This window comes from Aythya ferina (genome assembly GCF_964211825.1).
Source record: "Aythya ferina genome assembly, chromosome: 3".
Classification (NCBI taxonomy): Eukaryota; Metazoa; Chordata; class Aves; order Anseriformes; family Anatidae; genus Aythya; species Aythya ferina.
This window is the reverse complement of record NC_140298.1, coordinates 54,940,198-54,960,443: the sequence shown is the minus strand read 5'-3', so window position 1 is coordinate 54,960,443 and position 20,246 is coordinate 54,940,198. Positions and strand designations below refer to the sequence as shown.

Below are 20,246 nucleotides of genomic sequence, written 5' to 3'. Positions count from 1 at the left end.
GGCATCTCTTTTTTATCTGGAAGTAAAACCCATTCTATTACACTCACTTCACAAACAATGCAATCATGTAGATGGATTATTTACCCTAAAAACAACAGGAAACTTCACCTCACAGCTGCTCCCGTTACAAGCAAGTTCAGCTTCCAGTCCATCAGGCACAGAATAGGATCCATGGATGCCCACATAAACCACATCAGAAAAACTGATCAAATTGCATCGGACAAACTTACTTATATTTGGGAATCCTTTAATATCAACTAAGACTTTAGAAAATACAATTCTGAAACTTTAAAAATCAGCTCAGTCAATCTATGTCAATGTATATAAGAACCCTTGAGGAATATGTCCAACTTAATTTTTAATTTTTTATTTTTTTACAGCAAAAGACAATGAGAAAGATTTTCTCTTCCTTATTTTTTACTCCTCCCTCAGTACCTTCAGCAGCAGATTAATCTTTTGTTTCTCCCTGACAACAACGTGCACTGAAAAAAAAATCTTGTTTACCTATTACTAATTGGGAGAGTTTGTGCCACCCAAACCTCAATCATTCACAGTAATTGCATTTTCTATTCAAAATTAATACTTTTCTCTTTTTTTAATTCAAACTGATTTCCCTTGTCTAGAGGGCAGGTAACTACAGTCAGCATTTTCCAACACTGGGAAAGAAAAAAACATCTCTTGTTAAAGCTAATGAGCATTTGGCCATCGTTCAAGGTATAGGATCATGAATCAAGCAAACATTCATGTTCTTGAAATGCAGTTTTCTGTTGTTTCAGTGCAATAAAAGGAATATCCTAATTTGAGAATCAACCGAATGAACGCCTTCCATGTTACTAGCCCACACACCAATAACAGGTTGTTCCCATCTCTGAAGTCTCAGACCACTGTTTGCTACTCTGAGCATTGCTGTCTTTCCTATTTATACCTCCCTTACTGACCTGACTTCACCTGTTGCCACATTTACTATTTAGTCTGTAAACATTTGGGGGGCAGAGACAACCTATTTGTTATGTACTTGTAGACCACTCAGAGTAATAATGCACTGATCCATGGCTGGGGCTCCCATGAGATAATTCAATATTATTAGAGTGATCTTCTCTTGGTTCACAATCCATCCATGCTCTCCAGGAAAAATACTTTTAAGTCTACAGCTTTCATATGATTCAGGCTAGCCAGCATGCAGCAAAAACATCTTCAGAGGCCAGCTTCTCTTCTTGAGGCTAATATGCCGAAACTATTGACTTCCACATTCCTCAAAGTTGTGACAATTCAATAGTACGACACAGTAATACAAATTTTGAGTGCAAAACCCAACAAAATCAATATAAAAAAGACAATGAAATGGTTAATGGAATACAGAAGACATGGATGAAGTTCATTTTCAGGATGAAAAGAGCAAAACTAAGGATGGCAGAACCAGTCGCTATAATTAAGATTGTCCCACATTTTCTAATTGACTGAATCAAATAAACAGGAAATAGTATTTTAATAGAGCGGGGGAGAAAAAATACACTAACTAGTTAAATAGGTATTATATGACCTCATAGCTTATTTTTATGTTATATTTAAAATATGTAAAGCTAATATTAAATCGGAGTCCCTTAGGTTTTGGAGAGACCTTCAGAGAGAGGTCAGGTAGTCAAGCCTCTGGTTCCAAGCTAGTCTAACGAGCAAGCACAAGAACTAGTCTAGCTAGCAAGAACAAGGTGCTTGGGGATCTTGTGCAGTCAAATTTTGAGCATCTCCAAGGATAGAGATTCCAGTCTCTTTGGCTCAATATTTTAATTGTATTGTTTTTTTTTTTATTTTACAGAGTTAAAATCTCCCGTTCCTCAGCCTGTGTCCATTGCATCTTGTCCTTCCACTGTGCAGCTCTGAGATGAACTTGGCTGTGCTTTCCAGTATATCCTCCCATTAGGAAGTTGTAAACAGCAGTAAGATCTTCCCTGAGCTTTCTCAGGATCCTCAAAGTACAGTTTGTCTACAGCAAGGCTGCTATCTTCTACCTGTGTATCTCCCTTTCTTCCTCTTTATCTCAGTTCTCTGAAGGCCATAACATATGGGAGGCTTTACTCTCACTTTGCCTTTACCCTCTTTCTAGGATACCCTTCACTTCACTGCACAAGCCTTCACTTTACTGCCTATAATAGCAAAAAAATCATATAATTGGAATGCTTATTGGCTCAGCTCTGGAAAACAATGGGGCCCTTCCCAAACATGGGGCAGCTTCTAGATCCTTCTCACAGAAACCACCCCTATGGCCCCCTGCTACCAAAACCTTGCCACGTAAACCCACTACAACATATAAATCAGTATCTTGCTATTTTGTAAGTTCTGTATAGTCAGCAAGTTTTGTATGCTTTTAAACTAAAATACTCAATCCATTCAACTGACAATATTTAAAATATGATATTTAAAATATGATGAGGTGTCCAAGGCAGCAAAAAACATATCAGTTTCACAAACTGTGATGTGTAAACAGTGATTCTTCTCACTCACTGGCTGTATTACTAGGACTTTATCAGCTAAGACTTTACCAAGACACTCATGAACAGTATTTTCAAGTTATAAAGAATTTAAGTATTCAATGCTGAAGTAAAAAGGAATAAAATTAAATTTAAAGACAACTGCAATATTTAAAGTGAGTTACGTATAATCCAAAAGATGGAAAGGTATGACATTTAAAGGATATCACAGACACAATTAAGAATTCTATTTCATAAACGATCCAGCATTTTAATGAAAAAAAGTTAATTCTCAATGGAATTTTAAAATGTAGATGAAGAAAAATTAACATGTAATTACACAGTGAAATTATCATAGCTTTATTTTAAAATCAAAGGAGGGGAACTTCCTGTATCATTCCTACCTCATGGCATCTTTTGTTAAGTTTATTTTGTACACTATTTTTATTTCAAGCTGAGATTTCTTCTTTGCACCAGCATTATCACAAAATGTTAATCAGCCATGCCTGACAGAATTCCCCAGTGATCCGCAGCAAGTGCTGATGCTTTCACTAATACCCAGTCTTGAGCAACTTACTTTTGTTAGATTTCCCAGGATGGTGAGCATGCTTTAGCTTCATCCTTCCATTTCCAGATCAGCTCTCCATGATTAACAGAGCTGAGGCTGCAGACAGACCTTAGCCTACACGTTACAGTTGTATCAGCCATGGACATCCATTTTGTTCGGTATCTACAATCTGAGTGTTTCTCAGGCTCCAGGAAGCAGACCCATATACTACCAGTTCTGATCTTAGTTAAAAATAGAATCATTTAAAATGAATTTTAACAGCTAACACAGAAAGCATAATTCAAGAATGGCAGTGGTACTGAATTATGCAGATTTACTACCTGGATGGGCAAACTGAAAACATTCAAATTAATAGCTGTGATATCAATTATAAAAATAGTTCCTAAGCAGCTCCCCTGGCAAAGCAGCTGCAAAATGCCTTGAACTCATCTATCCTCAAAAATGAAACAACACAAAGAACAAAACAGTGACCATATTAGAGCTCTCAGCATCTGCCTTGTGAGGGGAAAACGTGAAAAACAAGGAAAACCTTCAGCCTCCACTGACATCTGATCAAGCAACTTGGTTGTTTTTAAATGCAGAATGAATAGTTGCTGGGGTATAAATGCTGGCCTTATTAAAGAAAAAACTGATACAGAATAAATCCTGAAAGTGTGCGTGCATGTATTAGTATGTATATGCCCAAAGACCTCTCAGAAGGATGTTGTCTGGCTCCGCATGAGTTTGATTTTGTTTATACCAGTGTTATCTGGAAAAGAGGTCAGGCGGGTTTTGTTTGCCTTGCAGAAAGCATTTTGCACTCCGGGATGGCGCTTACCTGCTGGGCCTGGTACCTCTGCTGGGCCTGCGACAGATACTGCGCCTGGGGCGGCAGGTGCTGCGGCTGCTGGTTGTAGTACGGTTGCTGGCCCTGCTGGCAGTAGCCGCTCACGCCTTGCTGACCATACTGGGGCGGTATCTGTTGGAAGAGCCAAGCAGAGCAAATACATGAGTCGAGATATAGGAGACATGAAGCCGAGCTCAGTTACAGCTGTACTTTAACCAGGCTAGGTGTGATATCCTCAGCTGCAGCCCTGACCCACCCATCCCTGCTCTTGTACCTCAGAGTTAATGCAAGCCCTTAGATCCTCTCGCCTGAGCAAGAGGAGCAAGCCGGAGTGCTCTCTATACAGGTTCCCTTTTCAGGAAGGATTTCTAAGGAAAATGGTAACCTTCTGAACATCACCATCCCAAAATGTCCAGTCTTAAAATACAGAGGCAGTCATTTTAAAGTTTGCACTCCATAGGCACACCGCTGAGCCAAATCTACAGAGGAATCATTTTGGTACATTGACCCAAAAGCAGAGCTGGATAGCACAACTCTAAAATAGACATTGACGGAAATGCCATTTTTCTGGAGCAATAAAATACTGGCTTTTGGTGATTATTTTTTTTTTGCACAAAACCCTCACATTTTTAGCTTTTGTGCATACATGTGTTTAATTTTGTATGTGTGTGTGTGTGTGTAAAGGTTAAAGTTTGGTAGGTTTTTGTCTTTCCTCTCTCTTTCAATCTCTTTCTCCTGCCCCCACAAAGGTAAATCCTTTTAAGAAAAAAAAAAAAAAAAAAAAAAAAAAGAGCATAACGCAAATGAAAGTAATAATAAAACAAACTGTTAAAAACTCCTGTTAACAGACAAATCAGCACATGTATCATACACTAAGAAATCTTCCCTGCACACTGAGAATTTAAATTATAACCACGATCAAGCTCATTACAATTTATCAGATGAAGTTTTCTGTTACAGTTTAGGCATTAAGCCTTGTATCAATAGACATTGACATTTTCATGAGATATTTAAAAACAACAACAGACTTTCAGTAAGCTCCTGAAATTGTATTATCTGCCCCTATTCTAGATACTTGTTTTCTCCCCCAACACTGGTATTTATAGCATTTCAGGTGAACGACATTCAATGTAGGATTTCCCCCCCATGGGCAATAGATCTCCCATTGGTCCTGCACATCTCTGCCCTAAGCAAGCGTCTTGGATATCTGAGTGCATCTGAGAGGCTTTGATCTCGAACTTGTTCTCACCAAGACTCTGATACTCTGATAAATCTGTTTACTCAACATACAAACACATACCTGTTTTACCTAAAGTTAGCTTATGGTATTCACTCAACAATACAGTAATATTTACAAGGCAATAATCACAATATAAAGTTAAATTTCAACATATGTTTAGGTGTTTGGGGTTTTTCTTTTTTTGTTGCTGTTGTTTTGTTTTTAAACCATCACACCTTGATCTGTTACTACTACTTCTGCCAGGAGCTGGTAGTCCTAGTTCTTGCGAACTCCTCACGTCAACACTTCCTCTCCTTGCTTGCACATCAGTTTCTCAATTTCCTCCATCCCTGGCATTTTTGTATGACCACACGTACTGTTTTTGACAAACACCCTCTTCCTCTGCTGATGTATAAATGAGCCAGTCAGAATGCAAACTGAAAAGAGTTTCACCAAGCAAACAGGCAGCTGGAGTCTGGGACCTGACAGAGGACCATAAGGTGATTTCCTTGTCAGCTGCAAAGGCCACAGAGCCTGGACTGGTTCCTAGGAAATGCTGAGGAGAAACCTATGCTGCAGTCCATCTGGGCCCCAGTAGCATTGGGAAGAAAAGGAAAGAGATGCTGACAGCTAAATATGGGCTACTGGGAAGAGGGTGAAATAATCTCGATGCCTGGTTGACATGATGATGGCAAAGCAAGAAGTCAAGAAAGCAGAAGGAACTGGAGCACTTCTGGAATAAAGATACTTGTATAGGAGTACAGAGCTCACCTCAATGTAGGATTCAGACTGCTGATACCTAAGAATCAAGAAAGTAGACTTCTAAGCTGAAGAGAAGGGTTTAGAAACACACGGTTCAAAAGCCTGACACTGGTATTGCAAATGACAACATGGAGGTACTGGGTTATCAAGTAAAGCTGGTCAGAAGAATCAAAGAATGAAGACAGGCACACAGACAGACAGATTGCAGACTAAACAGGGTAACAAGTAGTAAACCCAACATTGCCTTCTACACAAGAGTGAGAGTAGAAGAGAAACTGGATGACTGGGGCATCAAGCCACAAACAGAAGCAATAACCGTAGTCCCATGAGAAAGCTGGTTAATGGAGGCGATTCGCAGGACACTATTCTGCATCATGCCAGGACACAAATACATAGGGAAGACAGCTGATGAGATCGTAGTAGTATATATTACAGAGTTTAGAGATAAATTAAAACAGAACTCCCCCTCACAGAGCAGTAGAATTCCAAAAACCTGGAGTTTGTTCCAAAAACCAAGAGTGAGTGCTGGGGCCACCAGGGTTGGCCAGACTGTGGTGACACTGACAGCAGCACACCGCAAGAGATCAGCGAAGGCAGGGCATCAAGTGGCAGTGGGAGACTGCAACTGCTTGCATGTAGACTGAGCAAGTGGAACCCAACTCAGGAAGCTCCAACAGCCAGCTGGGATAAATAAAACCTGAGTGGCAGCATCAAAGCTGGTTAACAACCACCACGTGGAAAGCGCAGAACTGATATTCGCCACCTGTTAAGAAAGACTTGAGAAGAGCAAAGGGACATCAGCGTGGCTCATAGCAGGTTTCCAGAAGCAAAAAGGCATCCTTCAATAAGCCAACACACCAAGTCCAAATGCAGAAAACAAAAAAGAATGTAAACTCTGGCACTTCACATGTAATAAGGCAGGCCAGAAGGAACTGGAGAAACAGCTAGGAAAGCGAATCAAGTGAGTAATGAATCATTTCTTCAAACACATCAGGAGCAGGAGGTCTGCCAGAAAGTCTGAAGTGCCAAGTAATGATCAAGGTATCAAAGGAGATTCAGAGAAAATGAGGACATCACAGAGAAGCTTAATGATTTTTTTTTTTTCTTCACTAGTGTGCACTGTGGAAAAATCTTGGGAGGTTCCCATGCTGGAGTCCTTTTTTGTGAGGGACTCAAAGAATGTGCCTGAATATGATGGAGCTATTCATGGAACAAACTGACAAATGAACAGTATGAAATGCTCATGACGATACATCCCAGAGGTCTAAATGAATTCAAGAATGAAATAGCTGAATTATGAATGATGGTATGTAACCTCTAACTCAGAGCTGCATTGGTATGCGAGAACTCAAATATTTTATTTATTTTTTTTTTTAAAGAGAGATTTGAGGAATTTAAGACTGTAAAGGATTGATGGCTGTACAGGATAAATGAGTACAAGCAAGAATGAAGATGAGAATTACGAAACATCAACATAGCTTTTGCAAGGGAAAAATCCCTCCTGACTTCTTCAATTTATTAGGAAGGGTCAAACACAAAGGTTCCGAGAAATGCTACAGGAATCAAAGGTATAGCACAGTGTCCATGCAAGGAGCAGAGCAAGCTAGAGCCCTTCAAGTCTGAAAAAGACACTGAGAAATGAGAATATGATAGAAAGCTAACAACCACCCTGCCCAACACAACAAGCAGAAGGCATTAAATGAAGCTGGTAGAAGTAAACCTCACAGGCAGGGTCTCCAGTCAGAGGTAGCAGGCGTCTGAAACTCCTTGCCAGAGAGTGTTTTGAAAACTGAAAGTTCACGTGGGCTCAAGCAGAGACCGGACAATTTCAGAGAAGATACATCCTCTGAGGGTTACCAAATATACAGAGCCACATCTGGCTCAGAAAGTCTCTGAGCTGAAAACAGCTGGAGGCTTGAAGAGCACTGGGGGAAGTATCACATGCTTGCTTTGCTCTGACTCTTCTCTAGGCATCCAATTAGAGCTGCTGCTGGAGGTGGGATGTGGGGCTACATGAAACCTTCATCTGACCCAGCGTGGCCATCCCTGTGTTCTGATTGTCTCTTTGCAATACTTCTTTGTCTCCCTTGAGAAGGCAAGGGAGCTTTGGCCTGCAAGATACCTCGGTACCAAATTAAGTAACCCGAAGAGGCAATAACACCTTTATTGCCAGAAGCTGGGAGATTGCTCCAAGCCCTTAAAAGCTATCCCTGCTTCCAGACAGTGGTGTGAAAGAGGGTACTGGGCTCTTCTGACCTTATGTATCAGTTATTTACATCAAAATTTTCCTCCATGTTCTCCCAGCCCAAGCTGTTTCAAGGGGAATAAAAGAAAAAAGCACAAACAAGACCTCCTCACGTGCCCCCCCCCCCCCAAAAAAAAAAAAAAAAATAATCCTGACAGTACATGTACTTTTAGATGTCGTACATACAGTGCAGCGACCCATCACAGCTGCCTTAGTAGAAGGCTCAGTATAATTTCTGTGGCTATTTAAATAAATAACAAACAACAACATGCAAATTAATCCTCCTGCTTTACTGATGTGGATCACAAGATACCGCTTATGGACAAATGTTTATTAAACAGCATATAAAAAAAGCTTAATTAAAATCTCCCCAGAACAAAACAAATCTGAAGCCAATTACTTACAATGCCTGGAGTGAATGACCCAAGCATCATCTCTCTTCTTAAGGCAATTGTTCCCTCCCTTTCTCCCTTCCACCCACGCTCCTTGTGGCCTACACAACACAGGTGACCAGCCTTTGGGAAACTTCAGCATGCCTGTGGTAACACATACGTTCTTGGGACATTACAGCAAGAACAGATCCCAGTTTCAATCTATTTCTAGGCAAGCACAGAAACTGTAATAATTGCTTCGCCTCCTATCTGACTTGCACAGTACCAGCAGCATTATTTGGGGAGAAGTATGACTGACCATCAGTGATTAAGCCACTCTGACTGCAAAGAAAGAAAAGGAGGAGAATAAAAGAGGAACAAAATTGGCAGCCAGAATGAAGAGGTGGGAGAAATCCAATTAAACCCATAACTTAGCCCATTATCTTTAATTCTTGCTTGAACAAGGGGTCTTGTGGCAGACATTCTTTGTCCAGGTAATACCTTGATAGTAATGGAAGTTTTAAGCAATTTTTTGCATGCATAATCCATAACTGATGTCAAAGGTGAAGGATGATTAGACAGCATTACAGTCATTATAATAATTTAAAAAAATTAAAATGTACCTGTGCTATCACACTAATTCTGTTGCACTAATAATAACAGCAATACACAGCTACTACACTCTTTAATCATCCTAATGGGTAGATCCAGTCAATAATGGAAGAAACTTTACATGTCCCCTAACACAAAAAGCTCTGCCAAGACACCTGGGGACCTACCTGAACATCTCAGTCACCAAGAGATGCTCACAGCAAGGAAAGGGTCCTGGCAACACTGGCTGGCCATTGCTTCTGCATGCAGTCTATTCGGTGCCCAAAAATGTGGACAGACCCTGCATAACTTCACTAGCAGGCAACAGCACAGTTCAGAAGTTTGAACCATACTGTCATAATATAAAAATCCCCAAAAGCGGTGTGTTTGGCCTGATTAGCATTAAGCCACATTTCCAGAAAGATAACTCCAATGGCAGGGCTGACAGTCAGAGGGAAGGGTGACACTACTTGATGCAATGACCTACTTTGCTGAGAAACAGGGAAATAGATCCAAACATTGTGAAATAAGTACTGTTTTCAGAAAAGTAATCATCAGTAACATTCCACTTTCCTAGCAACTATAACACTGTAATTACGTAGAAATTAAAATACAAAATGTATAGCGATTGGAATTCCCCGCAGGGAAAAAAACACCTGGTAATTCACTCGAGGAGTTAAAACAGTACATTCTTGCAGTCAGCAAATGCTACATCCAAATTTAATCCTAGTTATTTTAATTTTACAGGGGTGACTTCAGTATTAACTGTAAAGAAAGTTGTCACTCAGTTCCCATCAAACCTTCAGAAAATCACCAGTTTTATGTGAAATATTTACTCCTTCAATCTTACACTTCCAAAGCCAGATTTCCACCAAAACAAAAGTATTTTCCCCACACATTCAAATCATGCATTTCTCCATACATTTGATTAGAAAATTTTATGGGCAAGTTATCACTCTCTTTCACTTAAAAAAAAAAAATTCAGCTTGTATCTAGAACCTTCAAGTTCAGGTAAGCACGTGTCTTCAGCAGTATGTTTAACTGCAGTACAGTAAGAGAAAGCGTAGCATGCTTGCAGCACAAGAAAATCCTTCAGCATACATTCAGTGGCAATAGAGACTGTTATAGTGATTTCAGAAAGGGGACCATGGTATAATAACTACGTCGAACCCCAGTGTGCTTGCGCACATATAGTCCTAACGAAGGCTACAAATCCTTCTCACAATGGCAAAAAAAATCTGAAAGGAAATCGAGTAAAAGCTCTGTGTTAATGCCAAGACTATTAATCAGAAGTAAATCAGAAATCCCAGTGCTAAGGCATCTTATTCATACATTCTATAAATTCTATTACTACTTATCGCTTACATCTTTGACCTTTTGAGAATACACTGGTCACAACGTTCTCTTATGTTACTGTCTTTCCTAGACTGCTTGCCTTTACAGTGAAGTGTGAACTTCAAAATCTTATTAAGAGCCTTTAAAATATTAACATTGGGCTTAATGTTGGCCTACCCTGACCCAGGGCCACAAAGCAAAGGGGTAGGAGGCATGTTTCTATGCCGCAGCACAACAGTCCTGATTCCAGAATGTGCACGGGAGCAGATTTTGCAGAGTCATTAAATGTACGTCTATGTTGAAGACTGCAGTGCAGCACACCGATCTGCAAACTAGCTCAGCTACTGGAAGAAGCCTACACCAAAAGCCATGCTAGGCTAATTTGCCTTGCTCTGTAGAAGGGTGAACTAGGTCACGCGTAGATCCACGCTCTTGTAGACAGGATGCTTCTTGTACACAAGCCAGTTCATTTAAAAAGGTAGCTCAAGTATCTTCACAATACGCTGCAGTCTGCAATGCAGTCATCGCCTGTACTACTGTAATGTGCAGGACAGAAAGGACAGGACTTCAAACACGTGTCTACAGACCCCTTTTCCTCAAAGGGTGCGCAACGGCATGATTACACTACCTGTCAGAGCAATGTATATGGCATCAAATACGTACCTGTCACGAGGTGCTCTCTATATACTGCCTTTTACTGTAGCTTAAATCAAAGCAACACGAGCTAACCCATTATTAGTACAGGCAATTTTCCTCTCTTTCAAAAAAAGAGAAACTATAAAAAAATAGAATGTAAAAAACTACTAAGATTACATGATTAAAAAACTCTCCAGTCAGAAAATATAGATGTTAAGGTTCCAAAAGTAACATTAACTGAGCCATGTTGCACATATATAGCACCTTCTATTTCTGATTTATGTTGTCAAAGGCATTTCATAAAATATAGAGGATGTGAAATGTGGCTCAGTTAATGTGGCTGCTAGAATCTTATCATTTATGTTTTCTGACTTCTTAGCTATGCAGCCTTCACATCTTATTAACATAGTTTTTTGCATAGACTGTAGTATGGAATAGTACTTATGTTTTATGTATTGACATATTTTTGATGTACTGAGATTTTGAATAAGTTTGCTATTCTTCATGATAAGAGCCAAATAAATAAAGACTACCACCACAAAATAGTCAATCATTTATAAGGAAAAGCAATATCTCTCCTTCCAAAAAAGAACACTTTGATTCCCTTGTCAGAAATTGATGAAAACTACCTCTGCTGTAAATGCTAAATCTATGCCAATATCACAACCACCTCCTACTCCCACCTTCCCCTAAAAGCAGCAAACAAACAAAAATAAAAAAAAAATTGCATGTTTTAGATGAGCTAAAATTAGTTTCAAGGGAGAGGTAAACAGCTGAGTCTAAAACAATAGGAAGAAATTTTTCCCACACAAGAGCCTGATATTGCTGATTTGTACATTGCATTACAGTTTGTACTAACGCAACATTCGGTCCTTTTTGTAAAGGATGGGATGAAAATAAGATAATTTCTAATAACAGAATTCCATACTGTCATATTCATCCCCTCAGACCAATACTATGAAGAATATTGAAACTTTGCAGTTTTTTTTCAGAAGAGCTATTTTGATATATTGTATTAAAAATAGAGAGAAATCATAGTGCCTATATATACACACACACTTAAATGAGTCACATATCTATTCTTATCCTCTGCCTTCCTCTTTTTCCTTTTTTTTTTAAACAATCAAAACAATTAAAAGGGATCATGTTATCTGCTTAAGTACTTGATTTTCATTTTTCCAACCAATATAAAAAAAGCACATCACAACTGCCACAAACAATGCCAGCTCTTCCTGATTCCTATGGTGTCCCCAATGGTTGGTGCTTCATTAAAAAGCATACAAGATGTCTCACCACTCACAGCATTAATAACATGAAACCTACCTATGAAACAACAGCCATTAACCAAAGAAAAATGCAAAAGATTGCATTTAACCTGACTTTTAATCATTTAAAAATAATTTATTACAGAGAACTTATTGTGCATCTACAAATAGACTATACAACAATCTTAGGTCCCCAAATCTTTTATCTACCATTTATTCTCCAGGAAACAGAGTGGCAACAGTTCTGACCTCTATTTCTCATATGATGGTTAAAGAAATTGGTTAAAAAATACACACGCAAACATTTTTCTTCAGACAAGCTTTGCGGTGCCATTCAAACCTTCTAAAGCAAGGAACACAAATGAGAGGTATGGGTTGAGTCTGAATAGCAGGTAATCTAACTGCATGAGTAATGCTCCATTTTTATGTATTTATACACAGAAAGACTCGCAACGCTTTAGTACCGGAGACTCAAAAATCCCTTTCACTCTACATTTCTTCTGGCATACGATCTTGGTAGCTGGAAGAAATGCAAAGATTATTATTTAATTGCAGTAGCGGGAAAAGGAAAAATGCACACACACCCTGTTTACCATTGCTTACCCAGTATCTTGCACATCCTTGAGTTTTCTTCCTTTCTTCCAGTCTCTTTCAAGAGGGAAGGTGACTGCTTTCTAATTCATTCATACGCTTTTCTGAAGATATCAATCTTGATGAATACTGTCCTTACTATATCTAAGTTCAATGGCTTTCAGAGCTAAATCACCTGGGATCATTTACAGAGCCCTTCACTATACCTCTTAAAAACAGCAAGAGAATAATATAAAATATTTTCTACAGGGAATGGTGCTGTGTAATCCTTAGCAGCCCACACCCTTCTTCTCTTTCTACCCAAACTTCCTGAGTTTCACTAGACTATGGAGTTCCAGAGACCTTCACAATGCATGCACTCTCTTCTCTCTCTTATGGCTGTTTATCTTCTACTTTCTTATTTATTGCTCTTTCCACACCCCCACCCCACCACTGTCCACTTGATTACACCTGCGGTGATGGATGTGTTTGCTTATGTGTTCTAGCGCCCCACTTTTGATGTTACAGAACGGCAGGTGCCACTCTTCCACCCTCCTGGGGCTCCAAGGCCCTTGAGAAATATGGTGAACACAAAGGAAAAAAAATGACAGACCCTTTGTGGGAAATTAGCATGCTGGGGTGCTTCTCTCAAGTGCCTGCACACGAAAGCATACAGCATGTGGAATAAACACGATGAGTAGGAGATCTGGGTGCAGCTGCAGAGCCACGATCCTGTTGGGATCATGGAGACACGGGGGTATGGCTCCTGCAGCTGGAGTGCTGCAAGGGAGGGATACAAGCTTTTAAGGAACAACAGGCTCAGAAGATGAGGAAAAGGAGTGGTCCTCTATATGGAAGAACAGCTAGAATGTATTGAGCTCTACCTGGGGACAGATCACAAGGAGTAAAGACTGATGATCAGACCAGTATGGGCAACAAGGGGTGGACATCTGCTGTAGGCCACCTGGCCAGGAAGACACACAGCTAGAAGCAGACCCATGTTCAGAAGCCCCAGTCCTCATGGAGAGCTTCAAAAACCCCAGCATCTGCTGGAGGGACAGCACAGCAGGGCATAAGCAATCCATGCAGTTCCTGTACAGCATCAATGGCAACGTCCAGACAACAAGGAGAGGTGCTTGGCTAGACCTCGTCCTCACAAACAAGGAGGGGCTTGTTGGTGACGTGAAGGTTGAAGGCTGCCTTACAATGGCCATGAGACAGTGGAGTTTAGGATCCTGAGAAGATGGAGGAGTGCTAAAAAAAGTAAGATCACAGTCCTGGACTTCAGGAGAGCTGACTTTGTTCTCTGAAGAAACTGCTTGAAGGAGTCCCATTTGACTGTGGAGGTGAAGAGGGGCCCAAGAAACACGGTTGACAGGCTGACAAAGTTCAACAAGGAAGTGTAAAACCCCACACCTGGGGAGGAATAGCCTCAGGCATCACTAAATGCTGGAGGCCAGTCAGGTGGAAAGCAGCTTTGCAGAAAAGGATCTGGGGCTCCTGGTGGACAACAAGTTGAATATGAGCCACTTATGTGCCCCTGGGGCAAGAACTGTGAGTGCACTCCCAGGCTGCATTAGAAGGAGTGTTGCCCGCAGGTCAGGGAAGGTCATCCATCTGCTCATCAGTGGGGAGGCCCAACCACTTTTGGGCTCCTCAGTACAAAAGAGAGCTACCACAGAGGCCTGCAAAAATATTTAAGGCCTGCAAAAATATTTAAGGGACTGGAGCATCTCTCCTGTGAGGAAAAGCTGAGAAATCTGGGACTGTTCAGCCTGGAGAAGGCTCTGGGGAATCTCAATGTATATAAAAACCTGAAGGTAAGGTGCAAAGAAGTCAGAGCCAGGCTTGTTTCAGTGATGCCCAGTGCCAGGACAAGAGGAAGTGGGCACAAATAAATACAGAAGGTTCTGTCTGAACATTAGGAAACATCTTTTTATTGTACTAGAGCAGGCTGCCCAAAAAGGTTGCAAGTCACCATCCTCAGAGATACTCAAAAGCCACCGGGACACAGTCCTGAGCAGCCTGCTCTGAGCGGCCCTGCAGGGCAGTTTGACCAGAGATCCCCTCCAGTCCCAACTGTTCCGAGATTCTGTGATTTAATAATGTCAAGCTGCTCTAAACATACTTCAATTTAGAGTCTGCGCAAAGTTAACAGGCAAGGGACACATCCAGCTTCTGTTGATCTCTGACAAGATCTCCACGTTCGGGTTAGCTCTGCCTCCTGGCCAGGCTCTGAACCAGCACAGCAGTAGGTTGGTGTTATGCAAGCAAATCATTGCCAGTTCTAGCCCTTCATTTTTCTAAGGGATATCACACTTCTAATCACAAAAAACTTGCTATGTACATGCACTAGGAGAGCAGATTTACAGCTCTTTGTGTTCTCATTATGGATCTCAAACCCCAAATAGTGTCCACAGCACAAAAGGTCAACGCAAAAGGAACAGGCATAACCTCTCACAGCTATCATCTAGTTTCAGCAATTTCTGTGACAAATTTAGTCATTTGTACAGTCCAAACTCTGCTAGTTTCCTCTGCTAAAGCAAGATCAAAATCATACTTTTTATCTAAACACTAAAAATTCCCCACAGCAAGGAATTCTGAGGCAAACAGACTGATCGGGTGAACCAACTGGAAAAGAGAATTTGATTACGTCTCCACCAGCCCAGCATAACTCTGTGCTGGATGATAATACATTAACTGCCTGAGATCCGGATCCCATTCCATGGTACAGTCCTTCAACACTAACATTCCTACCAAAAAACAAAAAACAAAGCAGCCCCTATCCCAAACTATCTTTAAAAAAACATCAGCAATTAAAAAAAAAAGAAAATATGTAAGTTTTCTCTGTGCTGGTTTTTCTCTCCCTTTCTCTACTTGGAACAGGAAAAAAATGTCAGCCTCTTAAATAAGATCACTTACATAATCGGCCAAAACACTACATATTACAACTATAATACAGTTCTGACTTCAAATGTTGCTGCAAGTATTTTTAAGAAAATTTTCAAACCCCTCCCTATACTCACAGAGTTTAGATATTTGAAATATTCCACTTCTCTTATTTAATTTGACCTATTACGTAGCACTGGAAAACATCAAAAGATCCCTGACAGAAACATCAAAGACATCAATCTTATGAAATCGTAGTTGAAACCATATAGCACATAATAATTCCTTAAATAATTACATTTTTATTATACTCAGGCTAAGATGATTATTGTAAATTATTCCTCATATTGGTTACCACAAGTAAGTCTTAGAAAGATCTGCTAAATATAAGTATCTGAATACTGATAATGCAATTCATGTAACATCATCCTCAAAATAGAACAGAAAAACAAGCAAGCCACTTTATAGTTGTAACATCACTCACTAAAAATGACCTGTCCTGATTAATTTAAAATAGCCCACTTAAAAACTATGTAGAATCAAAGACCAAGTTCATTCAGTCAGTCTGCCACCCCAATAATTTTTTGTTGTTGTTGTTGTTAAGTTAACCCCAACTCAAATATTGTGTTTCATCAACCTTTGTAATACTATTCTTTCGAGACATTTGAGCATTTTCACTGTATCTATGCATGCTCCTTCCCTTTCTTGGAAGCTTAAAACCCCAACAAGTCTGGTCATTTCAGGCTACTATCTGAATATACTTTTTTATTTTTTTTAAGCATTCACAAAACAAATTCTTACACTCAGTAAAATGCTTCCTTCTCATTTATGTCCAGACTGAAGTCATATCTATCTGTACGCGAAATTAACACACAAGTGTATAATTGTAGTTTTATGCTCAAGTGCCCCAATTATGCACTTTAAAACACTTAAAAGGATCTATCAGGAGCATTCAATACTTCCAAACTGTAAAGTCTGTAAGAGTGTCTTCTGTCAAAACAGCTGCATTAAGGGGAAATCTTTCAGTTAAAAACAAAGAAACCAAATCAACTTTGGCTTTTTACTCAAAGACACACAGATTGTAAGGAATGGTGGGAGCTGTCTGGTTCAGTGTATTTCACCAGAAGTAACAGTCAAGCAGGAAGCAGAGTAGTTCATCTTACTTTCGTATAATAAAGGTGTCCCAGGTAGCCTTTGTCTTATACTGCTAAATACAAAAGGCACCCAGACTTAAGCTTGTTCAGAAAGGTGATTGAAGATGTCAGTGCTATACAAGTAAGGACCCCACACCTTCCTCATTTCACTTCCAAAATAATCCTAACTCCTCCCCCACCCCACAGTCTCTGAATATTCAGTCCTCTGCATTCTCACTTCTCATTACAGATTACTGCTACGAAACTCCCTTTACCAAAAAAGCTGTATGAGGAGACTGTCAATATTTTTTTTGTTGTTACATAAATGTATTTCTACATGTGTGGCAAAGGGAAATCTATGTTAACTCATCTGAATTTGCACTGAAATGCACTGCAAGTGCTCACATGATGTGCTACAATTTTTCTCCCAGTTTAGTCATAAAAATGTAGTTTCTTTCGTTGTTCAGTTTATTAGAACCATTCTATTTTTTTTTGTTGTTTTGTTTTGTTTTTTTGCTTTTAAGCAAATTCACATGGAGATAGAGGAAGATGAGGACAACAACATCACTTAGTTGTTTCCTATGACAAACACATTATCAAGATCTTAGTAAGAAAGAGGTGGGAAAATTAGAAACGGGAAAAATCGTAAGCATAACAATCTAGACAATTCATTGCATTAAAGAGCAGCATACGAAGAAAAGTGCTTCAGGCTGATTCAAGGACGAATATGGAGTTACGCCATGCAGCAAACGCTTTCCTCAATGAAAGCAAGAAAACCTACATGGTAACCTACAGTGAAAAAATGCAATGCTGTGTGCAAATCATTTGAGAGGGGCACGTAGTCATTTCTTGTCGACTACCAAGGAGCTGAGGAGAGCCTATTCAGAGGTGGGTCCTCCAAAAGACAGCAAGCATCAGTGAAAATAGCAGTTGCTGTTGCAGTACTTCAGAGGGCCGGCAGAGCGCTAAGCTCTTCCAGTGGTGTTGGAAAAAGCTCATGTTCTCAGGAGGGAGCCATTCTAAGCTATAGCCCAGGAAACAGGTAGGTGTGAAATGCCCCCGAGCTCCTCACCTGCCCCCAGAGTGGGTTCCTGCCCTGGGAATGCTCAGTGCCCACCTCTGCGCCCTGGGTCTGAGGAATGAAGGTGTCTGCTGACAGCAGGTGCCACAAAAAACAGGACTCTCTTCTAGGAAGACAGCAGGATACATGTAGTGGGTGCTGCTCCCCTTTTGTACAAGGCTTCAGAGGCTAAAGCACAGAGACACCTGGTCTACAGCACCATGCCAATCTTACTGTGGCTCCAGAGGCCCTGCTGTCTCCTCTCCTAGCCTGTCAGCTCCCCATGGCTGGTCCCAAAAATTGTCTGATCCTCTACCAAGCCTTTCTACCACACTGAAATAGCGGAAAGTTAATGAACAGCCTCCTGCTGGCTTCGTGCACAGAAACAACTCAACATAGCCAGATGAGCCCAGAGGCAACAAAAGGGAAGTGGCACTGCAGCTACCAGTTGGGTTGGCTTTGGCAGCTACTTAACTGCAGGGTCCTTGGTTTTGGTTTTCCTGGACTCTCCTCATCCCGTGAATTCAAATCCACCATTTCCACTTTGCTAAAAAGCACAGCATACACAAGCTAACAGCTCCCAGCTCCCCAGAGGAGTGATACAGGTGTCACAAAGAACACTGCAAGCCCAAAGCAAAACTACAAGAGAAGCCTTTCTCCTTGGCTTTCAGGGAGGACATGGGCTTTTCGGGCCTCCTCAGCTCAGACACTGACATCCAGCCATAAAACATAACCCATTTTATGCAGCAAAGCAGTCACTGCAGCTCTCACCAAGGATGGCACCCAAGGGGAGGGACACACACACACACACACCTCTTTCCTCTCATGCCTTGCAGGAAGCAGAAACAATTAAAGCATTCCCGGGACATATTTATGAGGAAAATAAAGTTGATTTTTTTAATTTTTATTTTTAATGCAAGAGGCCAATATCTGTTTTGATTAGGTTTTGAATATTATTAGGTCAGTGATCACTGTGGGATGTTGGTAGTTCGATGCTTCAATCTCCCATTTGGTTTGGCGAGTCTTTCTCTTACTGGCAACAACACTGTTCAGGAATGAGCTTCTACATTTAAATTAAGCTCCTGATTTTGCCATTGCATACCTATTTAAAATATTTCAAAAAACAGGCCAATGTTTCTCAGCAGGCCAATGTTTCTCAGCAGCTGTATATACCCTTCAGAGCAGAGAATTCACATGTCCCAAACCGTAAGAAGCAAGCTGCATTTTAATTTTAAAAGCAGGTATTTTTACTACTTAGCTGTCTCTGAAGTACGAAAATCTTTTTTTTTTTTTTTTTTTTTTTTGGAGAGAGAGAGAGAATAAAACTGGGGGCAAAAGCTGAGGAAGAAGCACTGTCTGTTTTGGAGGGAGTACTTACCCATCTGCCCTTCTGGCCAGAGGTTTAATAGATTTCTATTTTTATAAAGGACATAAGGGGAGGGGGTGGCTCCATCAGTTTCCTACAGAAACCCAGCTGCCAAACTGGATGTGCCAAAGGGGAATTTTAGGGAATTTTAAAGAGATAACCTCTGCTGAGACTGCAATGTCAGCTTTGTAACCTCATGACTGGAACATGTGCAGTGAATGCTGGATTGAAAAAGCTGTGCTATGGGAGTTAGAAGAAAGAAAAGGAGAGAACACGGGATCATTACTTTGTGATGAGAAGGGGACTGGAGCTCAAAAACACTGTTAGTTCGCTATGAAAAAATACATCTATAGAGTAAGCTCACTTTGATTTGGGTATTTATTGATAATCTATGCTCCCTTCCATCCTCTCAGACCTAATACAGTCCGTGCTGATACCATCGTTTCATTTAACAGTTCAGCTGCAGTGCATTTTAAACAACACATGGAGCCAAACTGACCTCTGGTTTAAACATTCAGCACAGAAACTGGGGGAGGGAGGAGAGGATCAAGCAGGGAAGAGGAAAGGAATAGGAGCACTGGCAATTAAAAACAAAAACAAGTAAATCTGTGCTTTTTCACAGTCTAGCTCTTTAGCTTCTACTCAGCTTTCCTTTCATGTCAATAGGTAAAAACAAACTAAATCCCCTCAGTTTAATGTTATCAAGTCTTTCAAAAGCTGCAATTTTAGAGAGAACAGATAAAAATAAAAATAAAATATGGCATGTGCTACTATTTACTCACCAAGATCATGATGTTTGAAGAGATTTAGTAAGCTAAAGAATGTGTAAAATATTTGTGACTCAATAATAGCTGAACAACCACACAAATACCTTCAAAGGTCCATACAAATACTATTATAAATGAATAGCATTAACAATCTTAAATGGGTATTAAAAAGGTGAAA

General features: G+C 40.3%; 1 protein-coding gene across 7 annotated transcripts in view; it reads right to left on the bottom strand.

Annotated features, from left to right (window-relative positions):
* ARID1B (AT-rich interaction domain 1B) overlaps window positions 1-20,246 on the bottom strand; it is a 322,498-nt gene that overhangs the window by 237,553 nt on the left and 64,699 nt on the right. For all 7 annotated transcript variants that reach the window (XM_084515780.1, XM_084515777.1, XM_084515775.1 and 4 more), the window contains exon 3: window positions 3,851-3,991. In XM_084515780.1, coding sequence (XP_084371906.1) covers window positions 3,851-3,991 — 141 coding nt within the window. The remainder of the gene's footprint in view (window positions 1-3,850; window positions 3,992-20,246) is intronic.